General features: G+C 43.3%; 1 protein-coding gene across 2 annotated transcripts in view; it reads left to right on the top strand.

Annotated features, from left to right (window-relative positions):
- HERC6 (HECT and RLD domain containing E3 ubiquitin protein ligase family member 6) overlaps nt 1–12,044 on the top strand; it is a 58,964-nt gene extending 46,920 nt beyond the window's left edge. The window contains exons 16-21 of one of the 2 annotated variants that reach the window (XM_062199874.1): nt 2,890–3,056; nt 4,139–4,202; nt 4,949–5,019; nt 6,371–6,554; nt 6,661–6,763; nt 8,700–12,044. In XM_062199874.1, the coding sequence (XP_062055858.1) occupies nt 2,890–3,056; nt 4,139–4,202; nt 4,949–5,019; nt 6,371–6,554; nt 6,661–6,763; nt 8,700–8,923 (813 nt within the window). In that variant the 3' untranslated portion in view covers nt 8,924–12,044. The remainder of the gene's footprint in view (nt 1–2,889; nt 3,057–4,138; nt 4,203–4,948; nt 5,020–6,370; nt 6,555–6,660; nt 6,764–8,699) is intronic. The other variant, XM_062199873.1, reaches the window with a different exon arrangement.
- Nucleotides 12,045–12,664: the final 620 nt, after the last annotated feature.

The following is a 12,664-nucleotide window of genomic DNA, read 5'->3' as shown; positions in this document are numbered from 1 at the left end:
TTGGTTCCTCAGGGTTGAGGGTGTGTCAAGGATGACACTCCCAGGTTAGGTGTGGTAAATCTCTCTTTCTTTTTTTGATTTAAAAGGGAAGTAATTCCGCACAGCTGAACGTAATTGGAGGTAGTTAGCAGGCAAATGATATACCCACAGGAGCCAGAGATCGGAAGCTCTTTCCCAAGGACCACACAGGGAATCTCTGCTGCCCTCAGTGTGGGCTCCAATTCTCCTGCAGTCTCCCACTGGGTTGCCAAGTTAGATGCTAATCTCCTGTTATTTCACCCCTCCCCCCAGAGTCAGGTTTTTCTGCTAGGCTCAGGGCTGGTGCAGACCTGAGGTTGCCCTGCTTATGACGTATGTCCAAAATGGCGCCTGCTCTGTCTTGCTCGCCTTTGAGAGGTGAGCAGAGAGAGAGAAACTTGTGTCCGTATCAGTCACTTTTTTTATTTTTTTTTCTCTCTCTTCTAGTTAGCCTGGTGAACTTTTCCCCACGGAGTTTCAAGCCTTGTTCCCTCTAGCCTTCTCTTTCCGCTTGCCCGCTGTTGTCTCGGGCTATTGAGGTTCGGCTCACCTCGCGTTCCAGCGCTGGTGCGTTGAGTCTGCCGCTGGTGTCCCGAACTTGGGCTCCCACGCTCTCCACGCAGGTCCACTGTGAATCACTAGTTCCGGAAGAGTTTCCTCTGCTGTTTCATCCCCTACTCTTCCTTGACCCTGCAGTATCTCCACTTATATTATACTTTCTCTCCCCCCGGACTAAGTGTGCTCCCTGCCTATTCCGCCATCTTGCCGCCTCCCTCCAGAAAAAGAAATCTTATACTAACTCTGTGAGATGGATGGTTTGTATTCACACTTTACAGATGAGGAAACTGAGGCTCAGAGAGGTTAAAATAATTGCCCAAGGACATACAACTAGTAAGTGACTAAGCTATGATGTAAATTCAGGACTGTATGACCCTGAACTTCTTTTTTTTTTTAATTATTTTATTTATTTGAAAGGTAGAGTGACAGAGGAGGAGATGGAGAGACAGGGAGAGACAGAGAAAGAAAGACATCTTTCATCCATTGATTCTCTTCCCAAATAGCTGCAACAGCCAGGGCTGGGCCAGGTTGAAGCCAGGAGCCTGGAACTACATCTGGGTCTCACATGGGTGGCAGGGGCCCACCTACTTGGGTCATCTTCCATTTCTTTCTCAAGTGGAAGAGCAGCTGAGACATGAATCAACGTTCTGATACGGAAGCTTAATACTCTGTGCCACAATGCCAGCCCCCGGAGTCCTTATCCTTAAGCATTATGCCATGTTATCCAATAGAAAACAGAGACCAAGATACAAAGCAAAACAAAAATCTGAACTAATTTGTGTATGGCTCAGCGAAGGAGCAAAATCAGCCAGAACCAGAAGACATGGACAAATTATGGGGAAGATTGATTGGCCACCTTGGAGATTAGTGTGCTTTTACCTGACTTTCAAAATTGAAAATCAAAATTAAAAATTATTACTTTTCCTTACAACTACTCTACTCCTAGGAGTAAGAAGAGAAAGTAGATTTGGGCACAGAATGTCATGTGCATGGCCCAAGGTCATGCAACTGCTAACAAGACTGGCATTAGAATCGAAATCTTAGAGTTTACAGGATTGTGACTTATCTGCCCTCCCTGGGCTCCAGTGACAGCTTGGACAGAGAGAGTCAGGGTCTTCTCTCCTCCAGGACTACAAAGTGCAGAGAAGGGAAATGAAACCAGTTTCATAAGGACTCTTTCCTTCTTCCCCTGATTTTTCCTCTCTACCTTCATGGTTAGCAACGTCAGTCACCTCCCTGCCACACACGCGTGTTCCTGTGTGCACACCCTGGATGTGGGCTTCATCGCAGAAGGGGGCAGCACTCATGGGACATGGGTCTCACAGGCCTGACACCCACTGGAAATGTAGAAAAAGTGCACCCTCCTTTCTCTGTATGAATTTGAAGGCAAAGACTATAAAATTAAATTGTGAAAGCTTTATGAGGCTATCTGAACACATTGCTTATATTCAAAATATGCAGAAATAGCAGACAAGAAATTCGTTTATTTAATGTTCTGAACTGTTAATTTGTATTGACCATTATGGAAGAAACTTAAGATTTATTTATTTTTAAATGTATTTGAAAGGCAGAGTTACAAAGAGAGGAGAGACAGAGAAAGAGAGAGATCTTTCATCTGCTGGTTCACTCCCCAAATGGTCACAATGACTGGGGCTGGGCCAGACCAAAACCAGGAGCCTGGAGTTTCTTCAGGGTCTCCCATGTGGATGCAGGGGCCCAAGGAATTGGGCCATCCTCCACTGCTTTCCCAGATGCATTAACACGGAGCTGGATCAGAATTGGAGCAGCCTGGGCTTGAGCTGGCACCCATATGTGATGCTGGTGTTGCAGGCTGAGGCTTAACCTGCTATACCACAATGCTGGCTCCATATGGAACAAATTTAAATAGTATTATATCCTGTGAAAGAAATGTCTAATTTTTATTTCCTAACACCTACTTTGCTTCTTTTTTTTAAAATTATTTTTTTATTTTTTATTTCATAAATGTGAATTTACAAAGTGCAGCTTTTGTATTGTTGTGGCTTCCCCCCCCACCTCCCTCCCTCCCGTGGCCCTCCCCTCTCCCTCTCCCATCCCGCCCTTTATCGAGTTTCATTTTTAATTACTTTCATATACTGAAGATCAACTTAGTATATACTAAGCAAGGATTTCAACAGGCTGCATTCACACAACCGCACAAGGTATAGGGTACTGTTCGACTAGTAGTGTTTTTACTACTTTGCTTCTAATTTCTGATTTTTAGAAAAAAGAACTTTTTAAAATTAATCTACCAATTCATTTATGTTAGAGTTATTTTTCTTCCTCCCTTTCCAGCCTCAGTGTGAGAAGAACAACTACTTACTCTTTGGGATCCTCTGTGGACTTTCTCTCTTATATTACAATGTCGCCAACCTTCCCTTCCCACTGGCACTGTACAAGAAACTTCTGGACCAGAAGCCGTCGTTGGAAGATTTAAAAGAGCTTAGTCCTCTTTTGGGGAAGTGAGTACATATAATTGCTTTCTCAGGACTGTACCTAGCAAGTCTCCATTGTTGAGGCAAAAATAATGTCACATAAGACACAAAGACAAGGCCTTCAGTTTTAATAATGTTTGCTCTTTAGGTGAATTTGAATTTTATCATGAGTTATAATTGAATGTAATTCAATGGAGAAAAGCTAACCACTCCTCAAATTATTAATTACTGTTGTAAACACAGCTGCAGTTCAGTCCTTGACTTCATCCAGGAAACAGTTACTTTGGATAGGATACAATATAAGTGTGAAATCACACACACACACACACACAGATGGCTTAAAAATCTGTGGAAAATGGAATTTAAAAAGGATGTGAATTTTTCATGAACTTAAATATATATTTGAAAAGCAGAGTGACTGGTATAGTGGAAAAGAGGGAGAGAGAGAGAGAGAGAGAGAGAGAGAGAGAGAGAGAGAGAGAGAGAGAGATTCTTCATACACTTGTTCCCTTCCCAAATGCACACAACAGCCAGGGCTCAGCTAGGCTGAAGCCAGGAGCCTGGTGCTCCTGGACCCAGAGGTGTGTCCGTCCTCTCCCATGTGGGTAGCAGGTGCCCAAGTACTGAGGCCATCTTTTGGGTTCCCAGGCAAATTAGCAGGAAGCTGACTGGGAAGCAGAGCAGCCAGGCCTCAAACTGGTGCTCTGATATAGGATGCCAGCATCCCAAGTGGGGCTGTTTAATTTTTTGTTGAGTGGCAGTTAGGGTCCTTCCCCACTAGGTGCCAGTAGCAACTCTCCCTCTAATTATGACAACTGAAGATGTCTCTGGACTTTGGGACACAAAACCCGGCTGGTTGAAAATCCCTGGTCTGGTGAAAGGAGCCCCTTCATGTATTTTTCACAAGCATAGCAGTGTCTGTGGAGTAGCCATGGGACAAGTCAAACTGTAAAGAGAAGTTAACTCTAAGAGGAGGTAGTGAGAAGGTAGAGGAAAGAAAAATTTACATTGCATTTTAGACATTTTAATATTTTTTCCACTGAAAATTTATTACTTGAAAAGTTTTGTAAGATCAACATATTTAATTTTTAAACCAACATTTTCATTAGGAATTTGCAAGAAATTCTAAATGGTGAAGCTGATGACATTGAAGAACTCAACATGTATTTTTCTGTAAGTACGTAAGAGCCAGATTACGGTTAATTTTAAATTGAGATTTTAAAGAATAATTTTATTACAATATGTTATAGATATTCACCCCTTTAAAACTATTTATTTATTTAGAAAGAGTTACAGAGAGAGGGAGACACAGAGAGAGATCTTCCATCCATTGGTTCATTCCCCAGATGGCTACAATGGCCAGTGCTGGGCCAGGCCAAAGCCCAGATCCAGGAGTTTCATCCAGGTCCCCCACATGAGTACAGGGGCCCAAGGGCTGGGCCATCTTCTGATGCTTTTCCCAGGCCATAGCAGGGAGCTGGATCAGAAGTAGAGCAGCTGGGACTTGATGCTGGCACCGCAGGCAGCAGCTTTACCTTGCTACACCACCATGCCAGCCCTAAGATCCCATTTTTAAAAGATATTTTCCTTGCATACTGCAAGGATTTCCCTACCCCCACTCCTCATTTGATACTTTGTGCATGTATTCTCAAAGTTTAATTAAGCTAAAATTATTAATCAATTACTTTGAACAATGTGAACTAAATAGAATAATTTAGGCTTGAAAGCTACATGCAACATATACTAGGGTAGGGTTTTAATAACTTTTCTATATATTTAAAAGATTGAATGATAAAAATATTTAGCACCCAGTTACTTTAAATTCTCTAGGGAAAAATATATTTGTAATAGTGGTATTATTGGTGATTGAAATTCAGAGTTCCTTTCACATTTGGTACCTGGACACGTCTTGCTTACAGATACATTGGGACCAAAATGATGTTGATTTAATTCCAAATGGGATCTCCATACCTGTGGACCAAAGCAACAAGTAAGTCTCAAGACCTGGAAGATCTGCTTTTGAAGTGGAAGAGGTGTGGTTTAATTTTTATTACAGATTCTTGCCCACAATGGCAAAAGGCCAAAGAAAAGGGCTGTGCCCACTGTGTCCCAGGCCTTTAATCCACTTCCAAAGGGGAGTGGTTAATTAGCCTGATTGGCTGGTGGGCACACAGATGTGGCCAGGTAAGGGCATGAGGTCACACAGGGGCATGGTGAAGGTGTGGTCTTCCAGCTCACAAACCTGATCAATTTTATCCTGTATGCCTGCCTACATCATTCCCCCCTCAGAGACTCCATTCCCTTAATCCTAAGGGATGTTGAAGGGTAGAGAATCATCATTTCTTCTGTAGCTGCTTCTTGCTTAAGAGGGGCTTAGTGCAGGCCCGGCCTGTCCTGGGTCTGGAAGTCTGTCTATCTTACCTTTTTTTTTTTTTTTTTTTTAACAGGCAGAGTGGATAGTGAGAGAGAGAGACAGAAAGGTCTTCCTTTTGCCGTTGGTTCACCCTCCAATGGCCGCTGCGGCCGGCGCACCATGCTGATCCGAAGCCAGGAGCCAGGTGCTTCTCCTGGTCTCCCATGGGGTGCAGGGCCCAAGCACTTGGGCCATCCTCTACTGCCTCTCCGGTCCCGGGCCATAGCAGAGAGCTGGCCTGGAAGAGGGGCAACCGGGACAGGATCGGTGCCCTGACCGGGACTAGAACCCCGTGTGCCGGCGCCGCAAGGCGGAGGATTAGCCTGTTGAGCCACGGCGCCGGCCCCCAGCTCCACTTCTAATTCTAGCTTCCTGCTAATGCAGACCCTGGAAGGAAGTAGATGATGGCTTAAGTACTTGGGTCCCTGCCACCCACCTGGGAGACCCAGATTGAGTTCCTAGTTCCAGGCCCTGACCAGGACTAGAACCCGGTGTGCTGGCGCCACGAGGTGGAGGATTAGCCTGTTGAGCCACGGCGCCGGCCTGTCTATCTTATCTAACAAATTCACTTTGTGAGCTGGAGCAGGACTTAGTGACATTTCAACATACGACAGGTTTATGGGGCTCTGACTACCCCCCCTCCTGCCCTCTTAAGTCTGGGAGTGTCTGTATTCTGTTTTTTAAAAAGTCCAGAGTGCAGTGAGGAAAATGAGAACAAAATAAAGTCTTAATCCCTCCATAGATATTGTCTGAGGTCCCTTCCCCTGGTTGGCCAGGCCCTTCTGTCCTTAGGTACAGGCTTGTGTGCCCTGTAGAAGTAATTGTCTTGTCTTTCTCGATAGACACGATTAAAAAGAACGAGGTAGAGAATAGACCATTTTAGTCCCTGGTTAAGTATGTGATGGAGTTTTTTCTCCCTTCCTGAAAGGAAAGACTATGTCTCTCAATGTGTTGACTACATCTTCAACGTCTCTGTAAAGGCCGTGTTTGAGAAATTTCAGAGGGGATTTTATAGAGTCTGTGACAAGGACATCATCGAGTATTTCCACCCTGAAGAACTCATGACAGCAGTCATTGGCAATTCTGATTACGACTGGGAACAATTCGAAAAGGTAGGTGATATCTAAGGTGCCCCTAAATTTTCTAAACAACTCCTAAGTATTCCTTCCCCTGGCCCCAGCCTCCAAAATTTTTGTTTTTCTTTTTTTTTCTCTCAAGAATTCAAAGTATTTAGAAGGATACCACGAATCAGACCGTACTATAGTGTTGTTTTGGAAGGCATTCCACAAGCTGACTTTGGATGAGAAGAAAAAATTCCTCTGTAAGTACTGTAGTAATAGATGGGCCACTCACTTTATGTCTTGTAAAATTTAAATATCGTGTTTTCGGTGAAGTTGTCCTCAATGGTAGGTCACATGTGTTCATGGAGAGCAAGGATGAGCACTCAGGTTCTTTGCCTTCCAGGCCGGCGTTCTCACTCTGACACATGCCTGTTTCCCTTTTTTTTTTATTTTAAAGAGAGAGATTGTATTACTTTTTTTAAAAAAATTTATTTATTTATTTGATGAGGCCAGTGGTGTGGCGCAGTGGGTTAATCCTCCAACTGTGGCACCAGCAGCCCGTGTGGACTCTGGTTCTGGTCCTGGCTGCTCCTCTTCCGGTCCAGCTCTCTGCTGTGGCCTGGGAAGGCAGTGGAGGATGGCTCAAGTGCTTGAGCCCGTGTACCCGTGTGGGAGACTGGAGGATGCTCCTGGCTTCTGGCTTTAGATCGGTGCAGCTGGATGGAAGACTTTTCTGTCTCTCCCTCTCACTGTCTGTAACTCTGTCTCTCAAATAAATAAAAATCTTTTAAAAAATTATTTATTTGAAAGGTAGAGTAACAGAGAGACAGAGACAGAGACACACACACACACACACACAGAGACAGAGAGGGAGACAGAGAGAGAGAGAGAGATTGAGATCCATCTTCCATCCACTGGTTTACTCCCCAAATGCTACATTAGCCAGGGCTGAGCCAGGAGCCTGGAGCTCCAACTGGGTCCCCCAAGTACTAAAGCCATCACCTGCTTTCTCCCTGACATACTATCAGGAAACAGGACCTGAAATAGAGTAGCTGGGACTGCAGCAAGGCACTCCGCTATGAGATGCTGGGGTCCCAAGTGGCAGCTTAATGCATTGTTCCACACAATTGTTCCACATTTCACTACCTTTTCTGTCGACTCGAATCCCACCTCTGGTTTTCAGATTGTACCCTCTTTCCATACTTCAGTTAGTTGGTTCTTAAGCCTTCTGTCTCACATTGCTATAGTCATTGTGTTATCTGACTCCCAGGAAATGAGGATGATGTCACTGCCTCTATTTTGTGTTAATATACTATTTTAGAAACAACAATAGCGATGGCCACCAACAATGGTAGCAATAACAGCATTGGCATTTATTGTGTGCTTACTCTGTGCCAGCCACTGTATTGATCACTTTATTTCTATCACATCCCATTATCCTAGTAGCAACCCCATAAGGTTTATACTATTTTTTTTCCCATTGTAGAAATGAGGAAAAAGGCTTGGGGCATTTAGTGGCTTGTCTGTGTTTGCACAGCTAAGCTCTGTGACCTTGTGGCTCCTCCTGGTGGGAACTCTACAGCTTCTTTGGGGCAGACATTATGATTTATTCTTTCACCATCTTATCCCTTTTATTCACTTTTCTTGACATACACATCTTTCACCTTCTTGCTGTTTTCACTGCTTATTGGAGGACAATTCTGACATTTCCTCAAAACCAACCCTTCTGATCTCTCTTAACAGGAAACTCTTGCTTCAGCCCAGTAGTTCAGCCAGTGAGTCCACTCACATCTTCCCACCTCTGGCTTTTTCTTGGGATTGTCCCTGTGCCTTCAAAGCTCACTCAATTCCTCTCCTTGAGAACGGGCCAGGTGTAACCCCTGGACGTCTCCCCAGCCTGGTGTCTCTCTCCCTGCCCCCAGTCTCAATTAAGCTCTTAACCTCCTACTTCCCAGTTGACCTACATCAAGCATCCTTCTATCTTACTGTTATTTTCCTCCCAACTAGACCATGACCTCAAGGAGGACAAAGACCACCCAGCATGATTTTTCTATGTTCTGCACAGTCCACTATAGTTAGTTCTCTGAACAGGGCACTCACTAAACACTTACTGAATACAGTCCTTAATTTTCTCTTTTTCACCTTCAGTTTTTCTCTTTCTATAAAATATCTTAGCCAAATTTTGTTCCTTTCTAGTTTTTCTTACAGGATGTGATAAGTTTCATGCAAGAGGCCTACAGCAAATAGGAATATTATTCCGCTGTCCTGAAACCATGAGTGAAAAAGACAGCCCAAGATCACTGACGTGCCATCATATCCTGGACCTGCCTAAATACTCTACAATGAAAAGAATGGAGGAGGCGCTTCAAGCAGCCATCAGAAACAACCGGGGCTTCACCTCGCCTGAGATCACGCTGTAGTCACCACCGCCGTGGGTCTCGGAAGAACCTCAGATGCTCGAGCAGTGTGACCCTGGGATTCTTCTGTTCCCTTACATCTAACTAGTGGTTTGACAGATTTTAGTTAGGATTTGTTGAAAAATGTTGGCATAAACTATAAGGTGATAAGTCAAGAATAAGATTTTTAATGAAACAAAGTTACATAAAACAACACTTCCTGTATATCAAACCTTAATATTAGAATGTTTGCTTTTACCAAATTATTTCCTGAATACTAAATATCATCTGCAGTGCTGGCATCCCATATGGAAAACCAAGATCCCAGTGCTCAATCCAGGTCTCCCACATGGAGACTTGCCGTCTCCCAGGGTACACATTAGCAGGCACTCTGCTACGGGATTCCCAGCTGCTCCACTTAAAACCTAGCTTTCTGCTAATGTGCCTGGGAAAGCATTGAACATGGCCCAGTTGCCACTCCCCACTATGGCCATTTATGGAGCAAACTCTTGACTTTCTCTCTCTGTAACTCTGCCTTTCAAATAAATCTTTTATGCAGGTGCCGCGGCTCACTAGGCTAATCCTCCACCTTGCGGCGCCGGCACACCGGGTTCTAGTCCTGGTCGGGGCTCTGGATTCTGTCCCGGTTGCCCCTCTTCCAGGCCAGCTCTCTGCTGTGGCCAGGGAGTGCAGTGGAGGATGGCCCAAGTCCTTGGGCCCTGCACCCGCATGGGAGACCAGGAGATGCACCTGGCTCCTGCCATCGGATCAGCACGGTGCACCGGCCGCAGCGCGCCAGCCGCAGCGGCCATTGGAGGGTGAACCAATGGCAAGGGAAGACCTTTCTCTCTGTCTCTCTCTCTCACTGTCCACTCTGCCTGTCCAAAAAAATAAATAAATAAAAAATAAATAAAAATAAATCTTTTATAAAAAAAACTCTAAATTTGAAAGAACTCAATAATTTATTGACTGATTACTTGTACTCAATTTTGATTACCATTCTAAATGCAGGTATGGTCACTTTGGCTAACCACTGAGCCTGCTCCATTGTAATTGGAGAGATGTTAAGGAGGATCAACTGTGTCTCAGTGCCATGGCTAATGGAGTAAATAGAGATGTAACTAAGGTGGGAAATTGCCAAGTCATTTTGTTGGCCAGTTTTAGTTAATACTAAATTTTAAGCTGTTACTACAGCTTTGAAATGATTCCAGGCACATAATTTGCCATATGAGTAACATGTTTTGCTGTGATAAGAGCTTGGGAGTGTAATCCCCCTGCCAATGAGAATGTTATATATTATTCCTTCTCAGATCAGACTCTATAAGTTAGTGACCTCAACTCTTGGACACCAAAATACTTGTAAACACAATTCGGATAGCTGCTTTGAGAGCTCAGGCTGTGGCAGGGCCATACCCTCTTAGCTGTTGGCCTCGCCTCCAAAGTCTTGCTAGCCAACACTGGCACCACCCTTCCACGTCTTCCTGGATCGCCACTGTGTTGTCAAGCCAGTCTCTCCTGAAGACCACTTGGATCAAAGGATGCCTCACATTTTAATGATGCTTCATCCTGTTTGAGTAACTAGACTTTAACAACTGGACTCTGATGAAACTGGTCCTTGCTTGCTCTGTGGTTAATGTTCCTCCTCTATCGAGTGTTCTCTCTGTGAATTTGTTCTTCTTGTTCTCCCCTGCTTAAGCACTGAAAAGAAAAACTTCTGGGTGGCAATAATCACGGGCTACATGAAATGGTACTTTGATCATCTGCTTATTTTAACTATTCAAAATAAGCTATAAGCTTTTGAATTAAGATGTAATCTTTCATAGCCAACATGACATTTTTTTAAAAAAAATATAAATGGGTAAGTTGTACTAAACAGTTAAGGAAGAAATAGAACCAATTCTTTCTTTCTTTATTTTACTCATTTGTATTTTATTTGAAAGGCAGAGAGAGAGGGAGAGAGATTCCATCCACTGGTTCAACCCTCAGTGCTCACAGCAGCCAGGGCTGGACCAGGCTGAAACCAAGATCCCAGCGCTCAATCCAGGTCTCCCACATGGAGACTTCTGTCTCCCAGGGCACACATTAGCAGGCACTCAGCGACGGGATTCCCAGGCAGAAAATCAACTACCGACCAAATGCCTGCCTCAGGACCAATTCTTTATACTTTCTTTCAGAAAACAGGGGAAGAGGGAGCATTGTCATTTAGTTCTATGGTTGCAGCATTATTCTAATATCCAGACCAGAGAAAGACATTACAAGGAAAAAAAAAACTACATATCTTTCATGAACATAGACACAAAAATCCTTTACATATCAAAAATCCTTTGACACATCAACTATATAAAAAAAATAGGACAGTGCCTCAGAACTAAGTGGGGGGGGGGGGTAGCCCAGAAATGCGTTTGAAGATCAACTGTATTTCATCTCTGAATAGAAGAGGGAAAGTTACTTCATTACCTCAGTATAAGCAGCAAAGAAAATTGACAAAATTGAACACTCACAAGCAAACCAGGACTAGGAGGACTCAACTTGATAGAACTTACATCTAGCTAACCTCACACTTAGCAGTGCAAGACTGATTGCTGGGCCAGTGTTGTGGCGTAGCAGGTTAAGCTGCTGCCTGCCATGCTGACATCGCACATGGGTGCAGGTTTATATCCTGGCTGCTGCACTTTCCATCCAGCTCCCTGCTAATGGTCTGGGAAAAGCAGCGCAGGATGGCCCAAGTGCTTGGGCCCCTGCTACTCTCTTGAGACCTGAAAGAAGCTCCTAGCTTTGCCCAGCCCAACCCCTGCCATTCCAGCCATCTGGGGAGCGAACCAGAGGATGGAAGATCTCTCTCTGTCTCTTCCTCTCTCTCTCTCTCTCTAAAATAAATAAATCTTTTTTTTTTTTAAGCCTAATTGCTTTCCTGTTAGGAACAAAGTGAATATCTCCCATCATTGTTATTCAACATTGTACTAGTTGTACTACTCTAGATTAGAACAAAGAAAAGAAAAGGCATATGGATTGGAAAGGAAGAAGTAATATGTATTTGTCAGAGACACTGTCAGCTACATACTTGATTCTGAGGGATCTACAAAAACTACTAGAAATATTAATATAGAAAGGCCCTTGGATTCAAGGTCATTATATAAAAATTTGTTGTATTGCTATATACTCAGATTTAAAATTAATCTCATAAAAATTTCAATTGAAAATTTAAAAAACACCATTTGCAATGAAAAGTAAATAAGGATAAATTAAATACATTTATATACTGAAAACTATAACACATTGCTGAAAGAAATTAAAGAAGCCTTAAATTAATACATCACGCTCATGGACAGATAAACATGTCATTTCTTCCCAAACTGACCTAATTTAATGTAATTTCAATCAAAATATCAGCAGTCCATTTTGTAGAAATGAAGAAACTGATTCTGACATATATATGAAGATGCAAAGAAGCTAGAATAACCCAAACAACACTGAAAAAGAACAAATATTGGAGCAATTGTATGAACTAATTTTGGGACTTTGAATCTACAGTAAATAAGTGTAGTAGCGAAGTAAAAATATACAGATAAATAAGTGGAACAGAATTAAAAATCCAGAAATAAATCCAAGCATGTATGCAACTGAATTTTGACAAAGACACCAAGGCAACTGAATGGAGAAAGGCAACCAAAACCACTGGAAATCCACAGGGACAAAAAAAATTGAACCTCTACCCCTACGTGATTTGAAATATAACAAAGGGGGCCTGCGCTGTGGCGTAGTGGG

The sequence above is a fragment of the Lepus europaeus genome, chromosome 8 (genome assembly GCF_033115175.1).
Source record: "Lepus europaeus isolate LE1 chromosome 8, mLepTim1.pri, whole genome shotgun sequence".
Lineage (NCBI taxonomy): Eukaryota > Metazoa > Chordata > Mammalia > Lagomorpha > Leporidae > Lepus > Lepus europaeus.
This window is presented reverse-complemented; position numbering and strand designations above follow the sequence as displayed.